This window comes from Ammospiza nelsoni, chromosome 31 (assembly GCF_027579445.1).
Source record: "Ammospiza nelsoni isolate bAmmNel1 chromosome 31, bAmmNel1.pri, whole genome shotgun sequence".
Lineage (NCBI taxonomy): Eukaryota > Metazoa > Chordata > Aves > Passeriformes > Passerellidae > Ammospiza > Ammospiza nelsoni.
Genome location: NC_080663.1, coordinates 248,980 through 274,360, shown reverse-complemented (window position 1 = coordinate 274,360; position 25,381 = coordinate 248,980). Strand labels below are relative to the sequence as shown.

General features: G+C 60.0%; 1 protein-coding gene across 3 annotated transcripts; it reads right to left on the bottom strand.

Annotated features, from left to right (window-relative positions):
• Window positions 1–320: 320 nt before the first annotated feature.
• On the bottom strand, window positions 321–24,046 carry VARS1 (valyl-tRNA synthetase 1). 3 transcript variants are annotated; one of them, XM_059491083.1, is made up of 31 exons: window positions 23,558–24,046; window positions 22,854–23,000; window positions 22,032–22,263; window positions 21,499–21,653; window positions 20,932–21,019; window positions 20,195–20,295; window positions 19,541–19,665; window positions 18,230–18,394; window positions 17,665–17,746; window positions 17,201–17,320; window positions 15,475–15,583; window positions 14,914–15,014; window positions 14,244–14,334; window positions 13,684–13,808; window positions 13,087–13,190; window positions 12,569–12,727; window positions 11,976–12,066; window positions 11,027–11,132; window positions 10,250–10,320; window positions 9,173–9,298; window positions 8,080–8,184; window positions 7,362–7,430; window positions 6,706–6,784; window positions 6,139–6,266; window positions 4,994–5,146; window positions 3,763–3,850; window positions 3,058–3,224; window positions 2,589–2,700; window positions 1,812–1,987; window positions 799–948; window positions 321–445 (listed from the first exon to the last, which is right to left on the bottom strand). In XM_059491083.1, the coding sequence occupies exons 1-31, from the start codon at window positions 23,960–23,962 to the stop codon at window positions 377–379; spliced, it is 3,999 nt and encodes a 1,332-aa protein (XP_059347066.1). In that variant the 5' UTR covers window positions 23,963–24,046; the 3' UTR covers window positions 321–376. The 3 variants fall into 3 exon arrangements, with proteins under 3 accessions (XP_059347066.1, XP_059347067.1, XP_059347068.1); XM_059491084.1 differs by having other exon boundaries at window positions 21,499–21,650; XM_059491085.1 differs by having other exon boundaries at window positions 22,071–22,263.
• Window positions 24,047–25,381: the final 1,335 nt, after the last annotated feature.

Here is a 25,381-nt window from a genome sequence, read left to right as displayed (position 1 = left end):
TTAAATTTGGTCCTGGCACCTCATTAAGGCAGAAAGTGGGGAGGGGGTGGGGCTTTAAAAGGGGTGGAGCTAAAACAAAAGGGGGAGGGGTCAGGAGTGGGCCAGGAGGGGTGGGAGGAGAATTTGGGGTGAAAAGCAGCGGTTTTGGGGCTGGGGGCCACGCCCCCCTCATTAACCCGATCCGGCCACGCCCCCTCATTAACCCAACCCAGGAAACGCTTCCTCATTAACCTGACCACGCCCCCTTATGACCCCAACCCAACCACGCCCCTTTATTAACCAAACCACGCCCCCTCATTAAGCAGACACAAGCACGCGGGGGCGGGGCCAAGCTCGGCTTTATTTGGGGAGGGGTCCCCGGGGGGAGGGGGAGGGGTCACAGCATTTTCCTCATGAGCTCCTCGGCTTCCAGAACGTTCCGCAGCTCCGACTCCAGCTGCGACAGCTGGGGGGGAAATCAGGGTGGGACCCCCACAAAGACCCCCAAAATCCCCCAAAAGTCCCCCAAAAAGCCCAAAATGCCACCAGGACACCCCAAATTCACTCAGGACCACCCAAAATCCCCTAAAATGCCCCAAAATCCCCAAAAAATTCCCCAAATCCCCTAAAACCTCCCCCAAAATCCCCTAGGGCCCACCAAAATCTCCCCCCCAAAAAAAAAAAACCCAAAAACCCCCTGAGACCCCCCAAAAACCCCTAAACAATCCCCAAAAATCCCCCAAAATCCCCAAAAAATACCCCCAAACCCCAAAAATCCCCCAAAATCCCCCAAAACCCCGAACTCTCCCCGTGTCCCACCTTGGCCTCGTCGCTCTCCCGCACGTGCTGCGGAACCTTCTGGGCGTAGCCGGGGCCCTCCCGGCGCTCCCGGAGCCGCTCCAGGGCCCGGCCGAGCTCCTGGCGGCGCCCCCCGAGCCGGGCCAGCTCCGAGGGGGGGTCCACGATGCCCTGAAATGGGGAGAAAAACCGAGAAATTGGGAAAAACCCTGAAAAAAGGGGGAAAAACAGCCCAAAAATGGGGAACATCGCCCCAAAACACCACAAAAATGGGGTCAGGGCTTGGTGTAACCCCCCAAGCCGGGCCAGCCCTGAGGGGGGGTCCACGATGCCCTGAAATGGGGAGAAAAACCGAGAAATTGGGAAAAACCCTGAAAAATGGGGGAAAAAAACACAAAAAAAGGGGAAAAACGGCCCAAAAATGGGGGTGAAATCATGACACTGCTCCCTGAGCCGGACCAGCTCCGAGGGGGAGTGCACGATACCCTAAAAATGGGGAAAACCACCCCAAAAGTGGGGTCAGGTCATGGTGTAACCCCCCCGTCCGCGACGCCCTAAAAATGGGGAAAAACACTCCAAAAAACGGGGAAAAAATCCCCAAAAATGCGGAAAAAAAAAAAACAAAAATGGGGTGGGGCAGGACAGTGACGACACAGCGGCTTTGGGGACCCCAAAGGGACCCTAAATCCCCCCAAAGTGACCCCGAAACTGAACAGACTGACCCCAAAGGGACCCCAAAACCCCTCAAACTGACCCCAAACCCCCCAATGACATCACTCTGTCAATGATGACGTCACCCCAATGATGACGTCACAGGTGTCTCACCTGCAGCAGCAGGTGCACCGTGAACCGCTCCGACACCACGGCCCAGAGCTGCACACAGGGACCCCAAAGGGACCCCAAACCCCCCAAAGGGACCCCAAAGTGACCCCAAAGTGACCCCAAAGTGACCCCGTCCCACTGGCAATGGTGTCACTCTGTCAGTGATGACGTCACCCCGATGACGTCACGCAGGTGCGGCGGGCGTGTCTCACCTGCAGCAGCAGGTGCACCGTGCACCTCTCGGACGCCACGGCCACGGCGCAGCCCTGGGGGGGCTCCCGACCCCCCCCCAGCAGCTGCACCGAGCCCACCCCCCCCAGGGCGCGCAGGAGCCCCCGGTGCCGCCGGGCCCGGGACCCCCAGGACGGGTCTGGGGTCTGCAGGAAACCTGGGGGGGGGGAGACAGAGGGGTTAGAGACACACAGAGACCCCCAAACACACCCAGAGACCCCCAGGATGGGTCTGGGGTCTGCAGGAAACCTGGGGAGGAAAATGGGGTTAGAGACACACAGAGACCCCCAAACACACCCTGGGACCCCCAGGACGGGTCTGGGGTCTGCAGGAGACCTGGAGGGGAAAATGGGGTTAGAGACCCCCAAACACACCCAGAGACCCCCCCCGGTACCGCCGGGCCCAGGACCCCTACGATGGGTCTGGGGTCTGCAGGAAACCTGGGGGCAAAGAGAGGGGCTAGAGCACCCTCAAACCCCCATTTAACCCCACTGACCCCAATTTAACAGCCACAAACCCCAATTTAACCCCATTTAACCCCATTTAACCCTGTTTGAGCCCCCCGAAGCCCCCAGACTCACACTGGGGCCTCTGCCGGGTCAGCCCGTGCGCCCCCCTCAGGCTCCTCAGCGCCCTCGCGATGCTCAGGAGCCCCCAGACCCCCATTAAACCCCAATTAAACCCCCATCAACCCAAATTTAACCCCATTAAACCCACATTTAACCCCCATTTGAGCCCCCCGAAGCCCCCAGACTCACACTGGGGCCTCTGCCGGGTCAGCCCGTGCGCCGCCCTCAGGCTCCTCAGCGCCCTCGCGATGCTCAGCACGAACTCCATGGCGGCCTCGGCCTCCTCGTCCTGCCAGCAGAACTGGGGGGCGCCCACGGGGGGTCAGGGACCACCCGGGACCCCCAAAACAGCCCCGGGACACCCCCAGACCACCAAAACACCCCCCAGAAATGCCCAAAACCCTCTCAGGAGCCCCCCAGGAGCCCCCAAAATACCCCCAGGACCCCCAAACCCCCCCAATCCTCCCTGAGGACCCCCAAATCCCCCCTGAACCCCATAAACTCCCCCTGGGACCCCCCCAAACCCCCCCAGGACCCCCCAAACCCCCTCGGGACCCCCAATTCCCCCCCAAATCCCCCCTTAGACCCGTCTAGGACCACCCTGAGCCCCCAAACCCCCTCCAGGACCCCCCAAATCCCCCCCAAATCCCCTCCCCACCTCCTCGGGCTCGGGGTAGGGGGCCAGGCTGACGCTGGGGGGCGCGGGGGGGTCCCGGGGCAGGCGCTGCCAGAGCTCCTCGGCCAGGAAGGGCATGAAGGGGGCCAGGAGGCGCAGCCCCCCGTCCAGGCAGGTCAGCAGGGTGGCCCTGACGGCCTCCAGGTCACCTTCATCATCATCATCATCATCATTGTAATCAGCGCCCCAAAAAACCCCAAAACCCCCCAAAAAAACCGCCCAAAAATCCACAAAAACCACCCAGAAACCACCCAAAAACTCACAAAAAACCACCCAAAACACCAGCCCCCCGTCCAGGCAGGTCAGCAGGGTGGCCCTGACGGCCTCCAGGTCACCTTCATCATCATCATCATCATCATCATTGTAATCAGCGCCCCAAAAAACCCCAAAATGCCCAAAAAAACCGCCCAAAAACTCACAAAAACCACCCAGAAACCACCCAAACCACCTGCCCAGGTGAGCAGTGTGGCCCTGACGGCCTCCAGGTCACCTTCATCATCATCATCATCATCATCACCACCATATTCAGCACCCCAAAAACCGCCCTAAACCCCCCAGGACCCCCCTAAAGCCCCCTGGGACCTCTGAAAACCCCCCCAAAAAAACCTTGGGAACCCCCAAAATCCCCCCAGAACCCCTCAGATCCCCCCAAAAAACCTCTGGGACCCCCCGCCCCTCCCCCCTCACCTTGCTCCTCCTCCTCTTCCTCCTGGTCGTCCCTGTCGTGCCCCTCCCCCTCCTGGCTCGCTCGGGCCAGCACCGGCTTCACGCATTCCTGGGGGGAAAGGGTTAAAAACACCCCAAAACCCCAAAAAAAACACCCCAAAAAACCCCAAAACCACCCCAAAACCCCCCCAGGCTGGGCAGGGGTCACTCGGGCCAGCACCGGCTTCACGCATTCCTGGGGGGGAAAGGGTTAAAAACACCAAAAAACACCCCAAAAACCCCCCCAAAAACCCCCAAAAACATCCCAGGAACCCCCAAAACCCAAAAAAACCACCCCAGGAACCCCCAAAACACCAAAAAAACACCCCAAAAACCCCAAAATATCCACGGACCCAAAATAATCCCCAGGGACCCCAAAAATCGCCCCAAGAACCCCAAAAAGAGCCAGGGAACCCCAAAACACCCCAGGAACCCCAAAAAAACACCCCAGGAACCCCAAAAAAAACCCCTGGGAACCCCAAAAGGAGCCCAGAGAGCCCAAAAACCCCTGGGGAACCCAAAAACCAGACAGGGACCCCAGAAAACAGCCAGGAGCCGAGCACGGGGAGCCCCATAACCCCATAACCCCTGTGACCCCCACGATGTCCCCAATGTCCCCACGATGTCCCCAATGATGTCCCCAATGTCCCCACGATGTCCCCAATGATGTCCCCACGATGTCCCCAATGTCCCCACGATGTCCCCAATGTCCCCACGATGCCCCCACGATGTCCCCAATGTCCCCAATGATGTCCCCACGATGTCCCCAATGTCCCCAATGTCCCCACAATGTCCCCAATGATGTCCCCACGATGTCCCCAATGTCCCCAATGATGTCCCCACGATGTCCCCAATGTCCCCAATGATGTCCCCACACCAGGTGGATGTCACAGAGCTCGCAGAGCCACAGCCCGTGCACGGCCGCGGTGGCCCCGGGGAGCCCCGTACCCCAATAACCCCATAGAGCCCGGTACCTTGATAGCCCCACGGTGTCCCCACGGTGTCCCCAATGGTGTCCCCATGGTGTCCCCAATGTCCCCACGGTGTCCCCACGGTGTCCCCTCTCACCAAACAGACGCCACAGAGCACCCAGGAGCCGAGCACGCCCGTGGGGGCCCCGTAACCCCGCAGACCCCGTAACCCCCAGGAACACCCCGATGTCCCCGACGTCCCCGACGTCCCCGCGGTGTCCCCGATGTCCCCAGGGCCGTACCAGGTAGACGTCACAGAGCTCGTACACCCAGAAGCCGTGCACGGCCGTGGTGGCCCCGGGGAAGTCGAAGCTGCCGAGGGCGGCGCCGCAGCCCCGCACGGCCCGGCTGAGGCGGCTGCGGATCCAGCGCTCCGGGAGGGACAGCCGCAGGGCCTGGGGACACATTGGGGACATCAGAGTGACACTGGGGACATTGGGGACATTGTGGGGATCACAGGGCCCCGCACGGCCCGGCTGAGGCGGCTGCGGATCCAGCGCTCCGGGAGGGACAGCCGCAGGGCCTGGGGACACATTGGGGACATCACAGTGACACTGGGGACATCACAGTGACACCGGGGACATTGGGGACATTGTGGGGATCACAGGGCCCCGCACGGCCCGGCTGAGGCGGCTGCAGATCCAGCGCTCGGCCAGGGACAGCTGGAGACACTGTGGGGACACATTGGGGACATCAGAGTGACACTGGGGACATCGGGGACATCACAGTGACACTGGGGACATTGGGGACATCACAGTGACACTGGGAACATCGGGGACACATCAGGGTCATTGCAGCCCCGCACGGCCCGGCTGAGGCGGCTGCGGATCCAGCGCTCGGGGAGGGACCATCGCAGGGCCTGGGGACACACTGGGAACATTGGGGACACTGAGGGGACATCAGGGACATTGTGGGGGTCACAGTGACACTGGGGACACTGTGGGTGTCACAGGGACATCGGGGGATCAGAAAATCCCCCGGGTTGGGGCTGGGGGGAGTCTCAGCCCCGTGACTGGGGGGGTCTTGGGGGTCTCAGCCCATCCTGAGGGGGTCTCAGGTGGCTCAGGGGGTCCTGGGAGGGTCCTGGGGCTTTTGGGGGTCTCATGGGGGTCTTGGGGGCGTCTCGGGGGGGTCCCAGGTGGGTCTGGGGGCGTTTTGGGGGTCTCAGGTGGGTCTGGAGGTGTCTCGGGGGGTCCCAGGTGGGTCTGGGGGTGTTTGGGGGTCCCAGGTGGGTCTGGGGGTCTCAGGGGGGGTCCCAGGTGGGTCTGGGGGTGTTTGGGGGTCCCAGGTGGGTCCCAGGTGGGTCTGGGGGCGTTTTGGGGGTCTCAGGTGGGTCTGGGGGTGTCTCGGGGGTCTCGGGGGGGTCCCAGGTGGGTCTGGGGGTTACCTGCGTGCCCGGGGGGGGCCGGTACCCCTCCCCCAGCGCCCTCAGCACGAACCGGGCCCCGTTCCAGACCTTGTTACAGAAATGGCGATAGCCCAGCACGCGCAGCACGTCCAGGTTGATGTCACGGCCTGGGGGAAATGGGGGAAAATGGGCAAAAATGGGGTAAAAATGGGGTAAAAATGGGCAAAAATGGGTCAGGTAGCCCAGGACACGCAGCACGTCCAGGTTGATGTCACGGCCTGGGGGAAATGGGGGAAAATGGGCAAAAATGGGCAAAATGTGGGGTAAAAATGGGTCAGGTAGCCGAGAAGGCACAGCACATCGAGATTGATGCCACGGCCTGGGGGGCAATATGGGGGTCAGGGGTGTTTTTGGGGGTGTTTGGGGTGATTTGGGGTAGGTTTGTGGCTGTTTTGGGGTGATTTGGGGCATTTTTGGAGTATTTTTGGGGTGTGTTCAGGTCGCTAGGGACGGTTTTGGGTGTTTTTGGGGTGTTTAGGGTATTTTTGGGGTGATCTGGGGTATTTTGGGGGTATTTTTGGGGCGATTTTGGGGTGTTTGGGGTACCCTGTGCCGTGTACGCGCAGAGGGCGAAGCGCAGCGCGTCCGTCCCGCACTCGGGGATCCCCTCGGGGAAGTCGCGTTTCTGGGGGGGACACGGGGGATGAAGACCCCCCAAAATACCCCAAAAAAACCCCAAAACATCCCCCAAATAACCCCCCAAAATACCCCCAAATCACCCCCCAAAACATCCCCCAAATATCCCCAAAATACTCCAAAACATCCCCCAAATCACCCCCCAAAATACCCCCAAAATACCCCAAAACATCCCCAAAACATCCCCCAAATATCCCCAAATCACCCCCCAAAATACCCCAAAACATCCCCCAAATCACCCCCCAAAATACCCCCAAAGCAACCCCAAAATACCCCAAAAATCCCTCAAAACATCCCCAAAACACCCCCAAAACCATCCCCAAAGTTACCCCAAAATACTCCAAAACCCCCCCAAATCCACCCCAATTCTCCCCCAAATCCCCCCAAAATACCCCAAATTCCCAAAACCCCCCAAATTTCCCCCAAATCCACCCCAAATCTCCCCAAAACCCTCTGGACTCCCCCGAACCCACCCCGGTTCTCCCCCAAATCTCCCGAAATCCCCCAAATTCCCAAAAAATCCCCAAATCCCCCAAAATCCCCCAAAATCTCCCCAAAATCCTCACCTGTCCCTCCCGCGCCCGCTCCAGCTCCGCCGGGTCCAGGTTGCTGCTCTCCAGCTGCTGGTGCAGCTCCTGCCGCGTTTTGGGGGGATTTTGGGGGATTTTGGGGTTTTTGGGGAGAATTTTGGGGTTTTTGGGGTGAATTAGCGGGAAATTTGGGGAATTTTGAGGGGATTTTGGGGGGGATTTGGGAGTTTTTGGGAGGATTTTGAGGGGGTGTCGGGGGATATTTTTTGGGGATTTTGGGGGGTTTTTTTGAGGTTTTTGGGGGGTGATTTTGGGGATTTTTGGGGGATTTTTTTTCAGTGTGGGGGATTTTGGGGAATTTTCTTTTTGCAGACTTTGGGTGGATTTGGGGGATTTTTGGGGTTATTTGCAGTTTTTTTGGGGGGATCCTGGGGAGATCTGGGAGGACTATGGGGGATTTTGGGTGATTTTGGGGTATTTTGGATGATTTGGGGTGTTTTTTGGGGTGTTTTTAGGGTGTTTTGGGGTATTTCAGGTGGTTTGGGGTGTTTTTGGGTGTTTTTGGGGTCCCACCTGCAGCATGACCCCCGTGATCACGTCCAGCGGGTCGATGACATTGCCCAGGGATTTGGGGTATTTTGGGTGATTTTGGGGTATTTTGGGGGTTTTTGGGGTGTTTTTAGGGTGTTTTTGGGGTATTTCAGGTGTTTTTTGGGGGATTTTGGGTGGTTTTTGGGTGTTTTTGGGGTCCCACCTGCAGCGTGACCCCCGTGATCACGTCCAGCGGGTCGATGACGTTGCCCAGGGATTTGCTCATCTTGCGGCCGTGGGCGTCGCGCACGATGGCGTGCAGGTACACCTGGGACAGGTGGGACAGGAAAGTGACGCACCTGGGACAGGTGGGACAGTGACAGACACACCTGGGACAGGGCAGGTACACCTGGGACAGGTGGGACAGGAAAGTGACACACCTGGGACAGGTGGGACAGTGACAGACACACCTGGGACAGGGCAGGTACACCTGGGACAGGTGGGACAGGTAACACTCAATGAGGGACAAGTGACACACCTGGGGACAGCTGAGACAGGACAGGTAACACACCTGGGACAGGTGGGACAGGACAGGTAACACACCTGGGACAGGTGGGACAGGGCAGGTACACCTGGGACAGGTGGGACAGGAAAGTGACACACCTGGGACAGGTGGGACCATCACAGACACACCTGGGACAGGGCAGGTACACCTGGGACAGGTGGGACAGGAAAATGACGCACCTGGGACAGGTGGGACAGTGACAGACACACCTGGGACAGGGCAGGTACACCTGGGACAGGTGGGACAGTGAGGGACAGGTAACACAACAGGGGGACAGGGACACACCTGGGACACTGAGGGACACACCTAGGGAGGTACACCTGGGGACAGGTGGGACAGACAGGTGACACACCTGGGACAGGTGACACACCTAGGGGGACGCAGACACACCCGGGACAGGCAGGGACAGGGAGGGACAGGTAACACACCTGGGGAAGGTGTGGCCAGGGGGGGTTGGGGCGACTTTTGGGGGCGGATTTTGGGGTTATTTTGGTCGTATTTTGGGGTATTTTTCAGGGATATTTTTGCGGATATTTGGGGGATTATTTTGGGGTAAATTCCGGCGTTTTTGGGTTCTCACCTCGCGGAACGGCAGCTTCCCGGTCAGCGCCAGCCCCAGCACGACCATCGGGGGATTTTGGGGTTATTTAGGGTGGATTTGGGGGCATTTCCCGGGGGTTCTTTGGGGATATTTTGGGGGATATTTCTGGGGATTATTTTGGGGTAAATTCTGGCGTTTTTGGGCTCTCACCTCGCGGAACGGCAGCTTCCCGGTCAGCGCCAGCCCCAGCATCACCATCCTGGCCACCCAGAAGAAGAGGATGTCGTGCCCGGTCTCCAGCAGCGAGCCCGGGTAGAAACGCTCCAGGTCGGGGGTCTGGGGGGCCCCAAAGTGAGAACGGCACCCCCAAAAACCCCTGAAACGCCCCAAAAATCCACCCAGAGACCCCAAAAACCCCTGAAACCCCCCAAAAAACACCCAGAGACCCCCAAAATCCCACCCAGGGACCCCGGGTAGAAACGCTCCAGGTCGGGGGTCTGGGGGGCCCCAAAGTGAGAACGGCACCCCCAAAAACCCCTGAAACGCCCCAAAAATCCACCCAGAGACCCCAAAAACCCCTGAAACCCCCCAAAAAACACCCAGAGACCCCCAAAATCCCACCCAGGGACCCCGGGTAGAAACGCTCCAGGTCGGGGGTCTGGGGGACCCCAAAGTGAGAACGGCACCCCCAAAAACCCCTGAAACGCCCCAAAAAACACCCAGGGACCCCAAAAACACCCCCCAAACCACCCAGGGACCCCCAAACCCCACCCAGGGACCCCCAAAACACCCCCAAAATCCACCCAAATCCCCCCAGAGACCCCCAAAATCCCACCCAGGGACCCCAGGTAGAAACGCTCCAGGTCGGGGGTCTGGGGGGCCCCAAAGTGAGAATGGGACCCCCAAAAACCCCTGAAACCCCCCAAAAAACACCCAGGGACCCCAAAAACACCCCCCAAACCACCCAGAGACCCCAAAACACACCCTGGGACCCCCAAAATCCACCCAAATCCCCCCAGAGACCCCCAAAATCCTACCCAGGGACCCCCCAAATCCCACCCAGGGACCCCGGGTAGAAACGCTCCAGGTTGGGGGTCTGGGGGACCCTAAAGTGAGAATGGGACCCCCAAAATCCACCCTGGGACCCCCAAAAACCCCTGAAACCCCCCAAAAATCCACCCAGGGACCGCCAAAATCCACCCAGAGACCCCCAGACCCTCCTGAGACCCCCAAATCCCCCCAAAATCCCACCCTGGGATCCCCAAATCCCCCCCAGTCCCCCCGCACCTGCTCGGGCCAGCCGAAGATGGAGAAGGGGAAGAGGCCGGAGGAGAACCAGGTGTCCAGCACGTCCTCGTCTGCAGAGTGACCACAGTGACCACCAGAGTGACCACAGTGACCATCATCAGTGACCACAGTGACCACCAGAGTGACCACAGTGACCATCAGAGTGACCAGAGAAACCAGAGTGACCACAGTGACCATCATCAGTGACCACAGTGACCACCAGAGTGACCACAGGGACCACCAGAGTGACCAGAGAAAGCAGAGTGACCGCAGTGACCATCATCAGTGACCACAGTGACAAGAGTGACCACCAGAGTGACCACCAGAGTGACCACCAGAGTGACCATCTGAGTGACCAGAGGGAACATCGGGGGTGACCCCCAGGGACCATCATCAGTGACCAGAGTGACCACCAGACTGACCACGGGGCCACAGGGACCAGGAGTGACCAGACAGAGCAGACTGACCACCAGAGGTGACCAGGAGTGATCATCACCAGTGACCACCAGTGACCACCAGTGACGACCAGAGTGACCACCAGGGACCAGGAGTGACCACCAGAGTGACCAGAGGGACCAGGAGTGACCACCAGTGACCACCAGTGACCATCAGGGTCCCAATCATTCTCCCCTCCCAGTTCCCCCCAGCCCCTCCCAGTTCAGTCCCAGTACAAACCAGTCCCTCCCAGTTTGTTCCCAGTACAAACCAGTCCCTCCCAGTTCAGTCCCAGTACAAACCAGTCCCTCCCAGTTCAGTCCCAGTACAAACCAGTCCCACCTTGTCTCAGCCTGACCAGCTCCGGGCTGACCCCGAACGCTGCGGCCGCTTTGGCCCGAGCCTCGTCCGGGGAGCGCCCGGACACCCAGAACCGCTCATCCTCGTCCTGAAACAGCAAAAATAACCCAAAATCACCCCAAAACTGACCCCAAAACTGACCCCAAATCACCCAGAGCGCCCGGACACCCAGAACGGCTCATCCTCGTCCTGAAACAGCAAAAACGACCCAAAATCACCCCAAAACTGACCCCAAATCACCCAGAGCGCCCGGACACCCAGAACGGCTCATCTTCATCCTATGAGCCCAAAATCACCAAAAATCAACCCAAAATGTGACCCCAAATCACCCAGAGCGCCCTGACACCCAGAACCGCTCATCCTCGTCCTGAAACAGCAAAAACAACCCAAAATCACCCCAAAACTGACCCCAAAACTGACCCCAAATCACCCAGAGCGCCCTGACACCCAGAACCGCTGGTCCTCGTCCTGAAACAGCAAAAATAACCCAAAATCACCCCAAAAATCACCCCAAAACTGACCCCGAATCACCCAGAGCGCCCGGACACCCAGAACCGCTCGTCCTCGTCCTGGAGGGGCAAAAATAACCCAAAATCACCCCAAAAATCAACCCAGAGACCCCAAAAACCTCTCCTGACCCACAACTGCTCATCTTCATCCTAAAGGGGCAAAAAAACCCCAAAATCACCCCAAAACTGACCCCAGACACCCTGCTGACCCAGAACTCCTCATCTTCATCCTGCGAGCCCAAAAATACTGAAAATAAACCCAAAAATCACCAAGACTGAGCCCAGAGACCCTGCTGACCCAGAACTGCTCATCCTCATCCCAGAGCCCCAAAACCGCCAAAAACAAACCCAAAAATCCCAAAAAAACACCCCCAGTCCCCCCCAGTACAAACCAGTTTATCCCAGTCTGACCCAGGGCTCACCTGTCCGGGCGGCACCTGGGGGTCGTCGATGGTGACGAAGTAGGCGGGGATGCGATGGCCCCACCAGAGCTGCCGCGAGATGCACCAGTCCCTGCACAGGTGAGACACAGGTGGCACAGGTGAGCACACCTGGACAGGTATGGGCACACCAGAGCTGCCGCGAGATGCACCAGTCCCTGCACAGGTGAGGGACAGGTGAGCACACCTGGGCAGGTATGGGCACACCTGTGCCAGCCAGATGTGGGGCAGGTGTAGGTGTGGTTATGGGGTGTGGTTATGGGGCAGGGTTTTGGGGTGTGGGTGTGGTTATGGGTGTGGTTTCAGGCTCTCACCTGATGTCCATCCAGGTGAACCAGGTGCGGGCGTGGCTGGGCGGGTGCAGGGCAGGGTTATGGGGTGTGGTTATGGGTGCGGGTGTGGTCAGGGGGCGTGGCCTCACCTGATGTTGTCCATCCAGGTGAACCAGGTGCGGGCGTGGCCGGGCGGGTGCAGGGCAGGGTTATGGGGTGTGGTTATGGGTGTGGTTTTGGGGCAGGGTTTTGAGGTGTGGGTGTGGCTATGGGTGTGGGTGTGGTCAGGGGGCGTGGCCTCACCTGATGTTGTCCATCCAGGTGAACCAGGTGCGGGCGTGGCTGGGCGGGTGCAGCCTCAGGTCCCCCCTGCGCACGGCGGCCGCCGCGGCCCCGGCCAGGCCCTGGCAGCGCACGAACCACTGGGGCACGGCCCGCGGCTCCAGGACGTCCTTGGAGCGGCTGGGGACAGGTAAAGGCACACCTGTGACACCTGTGTGACACCTGTGTGACACCTGTGACACCTACTGCAACCCACTGTCACCCATTGTTATCTATTGTTATCCATTGCCACCACTGGGGCACGGCCCGCGGCTCCAGGACGTCCTTGGAGCGGCTGGGGAGGACACCTGTGTGTTACCTGTGTGCCACCTGTCCCCAGGTGTGTCCCCAGATGTGTCCCCAGGTGTGTCTCACCTGCAGATGGGCACCACCATGGGGTTCTGTGTGTCCCCAGGTGTGTTACCTGTCCCCAGGTGTGTCCCCAGGTGTGTGCCCAGGTGTGTCACCTGTCCCCAGGTGTGTCCCCAGGTGTGTCTCACCTGCAGATGGGCACCACCATGGGGTTCTCGGTGATGCCCCGGAACAGCCCCCGCTCCTTGAGGGTCTCCAGCAGCGCCCGGCGGGCCTGGAACCGCGGCATGCCCTGGACAGAGTGACCGTGAGTGACCATGAGTGACCACAGTGACCACAGTGACCATGAGTGACCATGAGTGACCACTGCATCCCTGAGTGACCATGAGTGACCACTGAGTGACCACTGCATCCCCGAGTGACCACTGAGTGACCACTGCCCCACTGGGCGGGCCTGGAACCGCGGCATGCCCTGGACAGAGTGACCGTGAGTGACCATGAGTGACCACAGTGACCACTGAGTGACCACAGTGACCATGAGTGACCGCTAAGTGACCGCTGAGTGACCATTACCCAAACACCACAAAACGCCCCAAAATGCCCCAAATTCACGTCGCTCTCACCAGGAAGGGGGCGGGGACGTTGACCATGGCGCCGTCCTCCCCGATGACCGCGGCCACGCCCAGCCCGTGACCCAAAACTGCCCAAAATGACCCCAAAACACCCCAAAATAACAAAAACACCACAAAATGACCCAAAACGCCCCAGATTCACCCCAATCTCACCAGGAAGGGGGCGGGGACGTTGACCATGGCGCCGTCCTCCCCGATGACCGCGGCCACGCCCAGCCCGTGCCGCTGCCCCACCTCGAAGTCGACGGCGTCGTGGGCGGGGGTGATCTTGACCGCGCCTGGGGGCGGGGCCGGCATTGGGACACGCCCACACGGAGGGACACGCCCACACGGAGGGACACGCCCAGGCGCGGTTGTGGTGGCCACGCCCACGGGTATACAAAGGGGCTGAGCCACAGGTGGTTGGGCCACACCCCTTTAGGCCACACCCACAGCCCTCTAAGCCACACCCGTTTAGGCCACACCCCTTCAAACCACACCACCCCCCCCTCTAAGCCACGCCCCAAAACAGTTACAGCCAATCAGGCCACACCCCTCCAAACCACACCCAAAACAGCCACGCCCAACCAGACCACACCCCAAATGACCACACCCGTCTAAGCCACACCCCAAAGCAACGACACCCCTCTAAGCCACACCCTAAACCAACCACACCCCAATCAGGCCACACCCCAAACAGCCGAGCCCCGCCCCCCCGAGGCCCCGCCCCTCACCGGTGCCGAACTGGGGGTCCACGAAGGCGTCGTGCAGGACGGGCAGGAGCCGCCCCGTGATTGGGTGGCGCACGCTCCGCCCACGCAGGTGCTGCGGGCACACAGGGGGCGGGGCCGTCAGGGACACATGTATCCCAGGTGTGCCCAGGTGTGCCCAGGTGTATCTCAGGTACCCCCAGGTGTGCCCAGGTGTATCTCAGGTGTGCCAAGGTGTATCCCAGGTGTGCCCAGGTGTGCCCAGGTGTATCCCAGGTACCCCCAGGTGTGCCCAGGTGTATCCCAGGTGTGCCCAGGTGTGCCCAGGTGTATCTCAGGTGTGCCCAGGTGTATCTCAGGTACCCCCAGGTGTGCCCAGGTGTACCTCAGGTGTGCCAAGGTGTATCCCAGGTGTGCCCAGGTGTATCCCAGGTGTACCAGCCCCATTCCCAGGTGTGCCCAGGTGTGCCCAGGTGTATCCCAGGTGTGCCCAGGTGTATCTCAGGTACCCCCAGGTGTGCCCAGGTGTATCTCAGGTGTGCCCAGGTGTATCTCAGGTGTACCAGCCCCATTCCCAGGTGTGCCCAGGTGTGCCCAGGTGTATCCCAGGTGTACCAGCCCCATTCCCAGGTGTGCCCAGGTGTATCTCAGGTGTATCCCAGGTGTATCTCAGGTGTATCTCAGGTGCCCTCACCTGGTACCGGGGGTCCTCGGGGTGCACGGCCACGGCCTCGTCCCCCAGCATCGTCTCCAGGCGCGTCGTGGCCACCACGACCTCGGGGGGCTCCCCCTCACCTGGGGGTGGGGGCAAAGGGCAGGGGTCAAACGGGGACCCCCAGGGACCCCCAAACCCACAGGGACCCCCAGAGACCCCCAAAGCCCCAGGGACCCTCCCCAAACCCACAGGGACCCCACAGGGAACACCCCAAACTCCCAGGGACCCCCAGAGACCCCCAAAGCCCCCCAGAGCCCCCAGCCCCAATTACCAGCCCCCTCCAGGGGATCCCCCAGACCCATCCAGACCCCCCAAACCCCACAGAGACCCCAGCCCCAATTACCAGCCCCCTCGAGGGGATGCCCCAGACCCATCCAGACCCCCCAAACCCCACAGAGACCCCAGCCCCAATTACCAGCCCCCTCCAGGGGATCCCCCAGACCCATCCAGACCCCCCAAACCCCACAGAGACCCCAGCCCCAATTACCAGCCCCCTCGAGGGGATGCCCCAGACCCCCCAGAGCCCCCAGCCCCAATTACCAGCCCCCTCCAAGGGGTAGGCGAAGGCCACCAGGACCCCGAACTCCACGGGCTCCTCATAGCCCGGGACCCTGAGCAGCGTGCGGCCCCCCAGCTCCTTCTTCTCCACCTGGGGACCCCAAAAACACCCAAATTTACCCCAAAAATACCCCAAAAACATCCTCAAATCCTGTGGGACCCCCAGCTCCTTCTTCTCCACCTGGGGACCCCAAAAACACCCAAATTTACCCCAAAAATACCCCAAAAACATCCTCAAATCCTCTGGGACCCCCAGCTCCTTCTTCTCCACCTGAGAGACCCCAAAAACACCCAAATTTACCCCAAAATTACCCCAAAAATATCGCAAAAAAAACTAAAATCCCCCAGCTCCTTCTTCTCCACCTGGGGACCCCAAAAACACCCAAATTTACCCCAAAAATACCCAAAAAACATCCTCAAATCCTCTGGGACCCCCAGCTCCTTCTTCTCCACCTGAGAGACCCCAAAAACACCCAAATTTACCCCAAAAATACCCCAAAAATATCACAAAAAAAAACTAAAATCCCCCAGCTCCTTCTTCTCCACCTGGGGACCCCAAAAACACCCAAATTTACCCCAAAAATACCCCAAAAACATCCTCAAATCCTCTGGGACCCCCGGCTCCTTCTTCTCCACCTGAGAGAGCCCAAAAACACCCAAATTTACCCCAAAAATACCCCAAAAATATCGCAAAAAAAACTAAAATCCCCCAGCTCCTTCTTCTCCACCTGGGGACCCCAAAACCACCCAAATTTACCCCAAAATTACCCCCAAACCCCCACTGAGACCCCCAAAACCATCCCCAAATCCCCAAACCTCCCCAGCTCCTTTTTCTCCACCTGAGAAACCCCAAAACCACCCGAAATTACCCCAAAAATACCCCAAAATCCCCAACCCCCCCCCCCAGCTCCTGCTGCTTCACCTGGGGGGGTTTGGGGGTCTCGGGGCAGCGTTTTGGGGGGGTTTGGGGGGTTTTGGGGGGTTTTGGGGGTCCTGTGGCAGGATTTTGGGGTGTTTTGGGGTGTATTTCGGGCAATGTTTCACAGGATATTTTGGGGCTCTCAAGGCAGATTTTTGGGGTGATTTTGGGGGTTTTTGGGGCATATTTTGGCCGTATTTCAGGGGATGCTTTGGGGGGTTCCTGGGGGTGTTTTTGGGGTGATTTTGGGGTGATTTTGGGGTGTTTTGGGTACCTCAATGTCGGAGATGGGCGGGCGCAGGGCGCAGCTCCAGTGCACGATCCCAGGGGATTTTGGGGTGATTTTGGGGGATTTTTGGGGGGTTTTGGGGCGAATTTTGGGCAGTATTTCAGGGCACGTTTCGGGGTGCTTCTGGGGATATTTTTGGGGTGATTTAGGGGTGTTTTGGGTACCTCAATGTCGGAGATGGGCGGGCGCAGGGCGCAGCTCCAGTGCACAAACCCGGGGGTTTCTGGGCTGATTTTGGGGCGTATTTCGGGCAGTGTTTTACAGGATATTTTGGGGGTCTCACAGCAGATTTTTGGGGTATTTTTGGGGTGATTTAGGGGTGTTTTGGGTACCTCAATGTCGGAGATGGGCGAGCGCAGGGCGCAGTTCCAGTGCACAAACCCGGGGGTTTTTGGGCTGATTTTGGGGCGTATTTTGGCCATATTCTGGGCATTGTTTTGGGGAGTTTCTGGGGGTGCTTTTGGGGTGCTTTTGGGGTATTTCAAGGGGTTTTTGGGTACCTCAATGTCGGAGATGGCCGAGCGCAGGGCGCAGCTCCAGTGCACGATGCGGCGGCTCCGGTAGATCAGGCCCTGCTCGTGCAGCCTCACGAAGGCCTCGGTGACGGCGCGGCTCATTTTCTGGGGGGATTTCGGGGGTTTTTGGGGGTCGGGTACATTTTGGGGTGTTTTGGGGGGGTTTTTGGGGTCAAGGTGTTAATGGGTGGTTTTGGGGTATTTTTGGGGTATTTTTGGGGTGTTTTTGGGGTGTTTTTGGGGGGTTTTGGGGCCCCTCACTCACCAGGTCCATGGTGAAGCAGGTGCGCCCCCAGTCCATGGAGGAGATTTTTGGGGTGTTTTTTGGGGTTTTTGGGGTCAGGATGTTTTTGGGGGGTTTTTGGGGTATTTTTGGGGTGTTTTTGGGGGTTTTTGGGGTCAGGATGGTTTTGGGGTGTTTTTGGGGGGTTTTGGGGCCCCCCACTCACCGGGTCCATGGTGAAGCAGGCGCGCCCCCAGTCCATGGAGGCCCCGAGGCGCCGCAGCTGCTGGTAAATGCGGTCGCCCTTCCTGGGGGGGGGACAGAGGGGTCATTTTGGGGGGTCAGGGGTCACTCTGGGGGCCAGGGGTCACCCTGGGGTGCCCTCGGTCACTCTGGGGTCATTTAGGGGTGTCACAGGTGACTTTGGGGTCACTTTGGGGGCTCTTTGGGGTCATTTAGGGGTCTGTGGGTCACTTTGGGGGCGCCCTGAGTGACTTTGGGGTCACTCTGTGGCCATTTAGGGGTGCCACGGCTCACTCCGGGGTCCCTTTTAGGTCATTCTACAGTGCCGGGGGTCACTCGGTGGTCACTCAGGGGTCACACCCCCCCAGCAGTCAGGGGTCACCCATTGGTCACTCGGGGGTCACCCAGGGGTCACTCACTCGCAGCCCAGCTGGTGCCGGGTCAGTGGTCACCCATTGGTTACCCATTGGTCAGGGGCCACTCAGGGGGTCAGGGGTCACTCGGGGGTCACCCGGGGGTCACGCGGGGGTCACCCGGGGGTCACTCACTCGTCCTTCCAGCGCCACACCTCCCGCAGGAAGGCCTCGCGGCCCAGCTGGTGCCGGCTCAGCCCCCGCGAGCGCTGCAGGCGCCGCTCCACGACCACCTGGGTGGCGATGCCGGCGTGGTCACAGCCCGGGGCCCAGAGCGCGGTGAGACCCCGCATGCGGTGCCTGCAATGGGGACACAATGGGGACATTGGGGACAATGGGGACACTGGGGTCACAGCCCGGGGCCCAGAGCGCGGTGAGACCCCGCATGCGGTGCCTGCAACGGGGACACAATGGGGACACAATGGGGACAATGGGGACAGTGGGGTCATTGGGGTCACAATGGGGACACTGGGGACACAATGGGGACATTGGGGTCACAGCCCGGGGCCCAGAGCGCGGTGAGGCCCCGCATGCGGTGCCTGCAATGGGGACACAATGGGGACACAATGGGGACAATGGGGACAGTGGGGTCATTGGGGTCACAATGGGGACACTGGGGACATTGGGGACACAATGGGGACATTGGGGACACAATGGGGACATTGGGGTCACAGCCCGGGGCCCAGAGCGCGGTGAGACCCCGCATGCGGTGCCTGCAATGGGGACAGTGGGGACAGTGGGGACATTGGGGACAATGGGGTCATTGGGGACACTGGGGTCATTGGGGACACTGGGGGCATTGGGGACACTGGGGGCATTGGGGTCACCGGGGTCACTCCACAGATCTCAGGTGGCCACTGGTGACCGTTGCATGGGTCACTGTGGTCACTCTGTGGTCACTCTGTGGTCACTCTGGGTCACTGGGTGACCCCTGGTGGTCACTCCAGGTCACTCCCCTGTCCCTGCTGTTCATCGTGGTCACTCAATGGTCACTGTGGTCACTGTGGTCACTCAGTGGTCACTCAGTGGTCAGTATGGTCAGTATGGTCACTCATTGGTCACTCAGTGGTCAGTGTGGTCAGTGTGGTCAGTGGTCACTCAGTGGTCGCTCAGTGGTCACTCAGTGGTCACTCAGTGGTCACTCAGTGGTCAGTGTGGTCAGTGGTCACTCAGTGGTCACTCAGTGGTCACTCAGTGGTCACTCAGTGGTCAATGGTCCCTCATTGGTCACTCAGTGGTCACTCAGTGGTCAGTGGTCACTCAGTGGTCACTCAGTGGTCAGTGTGGTCAGTGGTCACTCAGTGGTCACTCAGTGGTCCCTCAGTGGTCAGTGGTCACTCATTGGTCACTCATTGGTCACTCAGTGGTCACTCAGTGGTCAGTGTGGTCAGTGGTCACTCAGTGGTCACTCATTGGTCACTCAGTGGTCCCTCAGTGGTCACTCACCAGCGGGTCAGCGTGTCCTGGATGGCCACGGTCAGGGCGTGGCCCAGGTGCAGGGTCCCGGTCACGTTGGGGGGGGGGAGGCACATCACGAACACCCCCCGCGGGTTGGGGGTCTCCAGGGAGCGCTGGGGGGGCGGGGGGGTCAGGGACCCCCAAACTGCCCCCCAAAACTGCCCCAAACTGCCCCAAACTGCCCCAAACTGCCCCAAAACTGCCCCAAACCCACCCAGGGACCCCCAAACTGCCCCAAACTGCCCCAAACTGCCCCAAAACGGCCCCAAACTGCCCCAAAACTGCCCCAAAACGGCCCCAAACTGCCCCAAACTGCCCCAAACTGCCCCAAACCCACCCAGGGACCCCCAAACTGCCCCAAACTGCCCCAAAGACCCCCAAAACTGCCCCCAAACGGCCCCAAATCCCCTCCAGAGACCCCCAAAACTGCCCCAAACCCCCTGAGGACACCCCCAGACCCCATTAAACCCCCCAAAGCCCCCCGCTCACCCCGAATCCAGGCCTGGAGAAGCCCTCGCGCTCCCACCAGCCGCACCACAACTGCCCCAAACCCACTCAAACTGCCCCCGGGACACGCCCAGAGCCATGTGCAGCCCCCAGACCCATTTGCAGCCCCCAGACCCATTTGGAGCCCCCGCTCACCCCGTACTCGGGCCTGAAGAAGCCCTCGCGCTCCCACCAGCCGTACCACGCCGCCTCCACGTAGCCGGGGCTGTAGCTCTCGGGGAGGGGGCCCCCCACGTCTGGGGAGGGGTCCCGGGGGGTCAGAGACCACCCCAGACACCCCCCCCGAGCCCCCAGACCCACCCGAGACCCCCAGATCCCCCAAAATCCTCCCCAAGCCTCACATAAAGCCCCCAAACCCTCCCAAAGACCCCCCCAAAACCTCCCAAAGACCCCCCAAAACCTCCCCAAAAGTCCCCAAAACCCACCTGAGACCCCCCCCAGACCCCCAAAACCTCCCCAAACCCTCCTGAGACCCCCCCAAACCCTCCCAAAGACCCCCCCCAAAACCTCCCAGAGACCCCCCCCAAACCCTCCCAAAGACCCCCCCCAAAACCTCCCAAAGACCCCCCAAACCCTCCTGAGACCCCCCCCAGACCCCCAAAACCTCCCCAAACCCTCCTGAGACCCCCCCCAAACCTCCCCAAAAGCCCCCCAAAAGCCCCCCCCGAGCCCCTAAACACCCCCAGACCCCCCTGGCTCTCCCCCAGACACCCCCAGACCCAGCCAAAGCCCCCCAAACCCTCCCCAAGACCCCCAAAGCCCTGCCAAGCTCCCCCCAGAGCCTCTGAGCGCCCCCAGACCCCCAAAAAGCCCCCAAACACCCCTGGAGACCCCCCCAAAGACCCCCAAAGCCTCCCGAGACCCCTCCTCACCCTTCTTGCAGCCGGGGGCCGTGGGGGTCTCGTAGCGCAGCCCCTGCAGCTCCCGCCGGGCCCGCCCGGGCTTGGCCTTGGCCTGGGCCTGGGGGGCAGGGGGCTCTGAGACCCCTCCCCAAATCCCCAGGGACCCCCAGGGACCCCAGAGACCCCCAGGGACCCCCAGGGACCCCCAGGGACCCCCCAAAATCCCTGGGACCCTCAGAGATCCCCCCAAACCCCCCCAGGGACCCCCCCCCAAACCCTCCCAGGACCCCCAAAACCCCCCCAGGGACCCCCAGGGACCCCCCACCCAAACACCAGAGACCCCAGAAACCCCTCCAAACCCATAGAGACCCCCGGGGACCCCCCAGAGACCCCCAGGGATTCCCCCCAAATCCCAGAGACCCCCTGGGACCCCCCCAAAAAACAGAGACCCCCCAAAACCCCCCCAGAGACCCCCCCAAAAAACAGAGACCCCCCCCAAAACCCCCCCAGAGACCCCCCACAAACCCCCCCAAAGAGCCCCAGAGACCCCCGGGGACCCCGCAGACCCCCCCCGGGACCCCCGCGCCCCCTCCCCACCTGCAGCTGCCGGTTCTTCTCCTGCTTTTGCTGGAACTTCTCCATTTTCTCCCGTTTCTTGGCCTCCTTCTTCAGCTGCGCCGCGCTCTTGGCCGGGGCGGGGGGCTCGGGACCCCCCGGGAGCCCCCCCGGGACCCCCCCCCGCGGCGGCTCTGCTGCGGGACCCCCAGAATCCGCATTTTCCACCCAGGAATGCACCAAAATCTGCATTTTCTCCCCCAAAATCTCCAATTTCCCCCCCAAAATATCCATTTTCCCCCCAAAAACGCCATTTTTCCTCCCTAAATCTCACCATAATCTCCATTTCCCCCCCAAAATTTCCATTTCCCCCCCCCAAAATCTCCATTTTTCCCCCCAAAATCTCAATTTTCTCCCCAAACCCCAAAATCTCAATTTTCCCTCCCAAAATCTTCATCCCCCTCCCCAAAATGCCTCCAAAATCTCCATTTTCCCCCCCAAAATCCCCATCTCCCCCTCCCCAAATGCCCCCCAAACCCCCATTTGCCCCCTCCCCACACGCCCCCCATCCTCACCGGCGCTCCCGGGGGTCTCCCCCGCGGCGGGGGTCTCACCGGGGGGGGTCCCCCCCACAGCGGGGGTCTCACCGGGGGGGGTCCCCCCCATGGCGGGGGTCTCACCGGGGGGGGTCTCGCCCCCCCAGAGCCGCACGTCCCCCAGCTCGGCGCGGAACTGCGGCAGGCGGCAGCACGAGAGGAACCAGCGCGAGACCCCCGGGAAGGGGGCCCGGGATCGGGGGTCCAGCACCTGGGAAACGCGGGGAGGGGTCACTCGGGGTCACACGGGGGTCACACGGGGTCACACGGGGTCACACAGGTCACAGGGACACGGACAGACAGACGGCCACGGGCGGCAGCACGAGAGGGACCCCCGGGAAGGGGGCCCGGGATCGGGGGTCCAGCACCTGGGGGGGACATTTGGGGGCTCTGGGGTCAATCCTGGGGGTCCCGGCACGATTTGGTGGCTCTGGGGGCGTTCCCGGGGGTCTCAGGGGTATCTGGGGAGGGGTCTCACCTGGGTGAGGGGCCCCAGCAGGGCGCACAGCACGGTGACATCGGCCAGGGTGATGCCGGGGGGATTTGGGGGCGTTCCCGGGGGTCCCGGTGGGTTTTGGGGGCTCAGGGGGCTCTGGGGGCGTTCCCGGGGGTCTCAGGGGTATCTGGGGAGGGGTCTCACCTGCGTGAAGGGCCCCAGCAGGGCGCACAGCACGGTGACGGTGGCCCTGGTGACGCTGGGGGGATTTGGGGGCGTTCCCGGGGGTCCCGGGGGGATTTGGGGGCTCAGGGGGATGTGGGGGCGTTCCCGGGGGTCTCAGGGCATTTGGGGAGGGGTCTCACCTGCGTGAAGGGCCCCAGCAGGGCGCACAGCACGGTGACGTCGGCCAGGGTGACGCCGTCGCCCACCAGGAAGGAGCGGCCGCTGCTCAGGTGGGACTCGAGAGCCCCCAGACCCCGAAGGAGCTCCTGGAGAGCCCTGGGGCGGGCCTGGGGGGCAGCGACCCTCTGAGACCCCTCCCCAAATACCCAGAGACCCCTCTGAACCCCACAGAGCCCCCCAAATCCCCCCTGTGCCCCCCCAAATCCCCCCATTGTCCCCCCAAATCCCCCCATTGTCCCCCATTGTCCCCCAGACCCCGAAGGAGCTCCTGGAGAGCCCTGGGGCGAGCCTGGGGGGGCAGAGACCCCCAGAGACCCCTCCCCAAATACCCAGAGACCCCTCTGTGCCCCCCCAAATCCCCCCTGTGCCCCCCATTGTCCCCCAGACCCCGAAGGAGCTCCTGGAGAGCCCTGGGGCGGGCCTGGGGGGGCAGGGACCCTCTGAGACCCCTCCCCAAATACCCAGAGACCCCTCTGTGCCCCCCCAAATCCCCCCATTGTCCCCCATTGTCCCCCAGACCCCGAAGGAGCTCCTGGAGAGCCCTGGGGCGAGCCTGGGGGGGCAGAGACCCCCAGAGACCCCTCCCCAAATACCCCGAAATCTCAATGTACGCCCCCAAACCCACCCCAAACACCCCCAAACCCCCCCAGAGCCCCCTCCCCACCTGTTTGTGCCCCCCCGTGACGATGGCGGCCGCCGTGCCCAGGTCCCCCTCGGCCAGCGCCACCCACTGCCGCACCAGCGCCGCCTCGCGGGGGCCGCGGCCCCGCAGCTCGGGGGGGCTCAGCAGCAGCGCGGCCGCGCCCGGGCCCAGCAGCGCCCCCTCGGCCGTGCGGAGCGCCGGTAACGGCGGCGGCGGGGCCCCGGTGCCGGAACCGGGCCCCGGGGGGTTTCCGCTTCCGGTGCCGGGGGGGTTTCCGGTTCCGGCGCCGGTACGGGTGCCGGGGGGGGTCACGCGCTGCAGCAGCACCGGGGGCGGGTCCCCACAGAAACGGGCGGCGATGAGAACGCGCAGCGCGGCGGCGTCACCGGGCGGGGGCGGCAGCAGCAGCACCGGCGGCGACGGCATCGCTGGGGGGGGGAAAATAAAAATATAAACTAATAAAGAAAAAGCAAAAACTAAAAAATCATAAATTTAAAAAACTATAAATTAAAAAATTATAAACATAAAAATCATAAATTTAAAAAACTATAAATTAAAAAATTCTAAACATAAAAATCATAAATTTAAAAAACTATAAATTAAAAAATTCTAAACATAAAAATCATAAATTTAAAAAAACTATAAATTAAAAAATTATAAACATAAAAATCATAAATTTAAAAAACTATAAATTTAAAAATTATAAACATAAACGTCATAAATTTAAAAAATGATAAATTAAAAAATTAACAGGGCGCTAACGGGGGGGGGGGGGGGCGGCAGGAGGAGGATTGGGGGAGACGGCATCGCTGGGGGGGAAAATAAAAATATAAATTAAAAAATAAAAAACATAAATTTAAAAATTATAAATTTTAAAAACTATAAATTAAAAAATTATAAGCATAAAAATCATAAATTTAAAAAACTATAAATTACAAAATTATAAACATAAAAATCATAAATTTAAAAAACTATAAATTAAAAAATTATAAACATAAAAATCATAAATTTAAAAAACTATAAATTACAAAATTATAAACATAAACATAATAAATTTAAAAAATAATAAATTAAAAAATTAACAGGGCGGTAACGGGGGGGGGGGCGGCAGGAGGAGGATTGGGGGAGACGGCATCGCTGAGGGGGAAAACATTTTAAAAACATTTAAAACATTTAAAAAAATTAAAGTTAAAAAATTAAAATACAAACATTAATGGGGGAAATTGGGGAGAAAATGGGAGGGAAATTGGAGAGGAACGTGAGGGAAATGTGAGGGAAATGGGGGATAACGGGGGGCGGCAGCAGCAGCACCGGCGGCATCGCTGGGGGGGGAGAAATATTAAAATATTTAAATTAAAAATTGGAAAGCTAAAAAATTCTAAAAATTTTTTAAAATAAAATTTTAAAAAATTACACATTAAAGGGGGGTTAACGGGGGGCGGCGGGCGGAGGAGGACGCGGGGGGGGACACGGCATGGCTGAGGGGGAAAAAATTAAAAAAATTGACGGGGGGGAAAATTAAAAACTCGACGAGGGAAAAGTACAACATTAACGCAGGGGAAAATGGGGGAAAATTAAAAAAAATAACGGCGAGAAGAATGGGGGAAATAGTGGGGGGGGGGCTGACATGGCTGGAGAGGGGACAGCGGGGGGGTCCCGGGGGTCCCTCAGGGCCGCAGGTGGAAGGGGGGGCGGCTACCGGGAGTTGCGGGCACAGGGATTTTAGGAGGGATTTTTTGGGGTTTTTTGGGGTGAATTTGGGGATTTTTGGGGGGTCCCGAGGGTCGCGTGCCCCCCCCCAGCCCCTCCCCCCCCCCCCGGTACCTGCGGCGGCGGCGGCGGCGC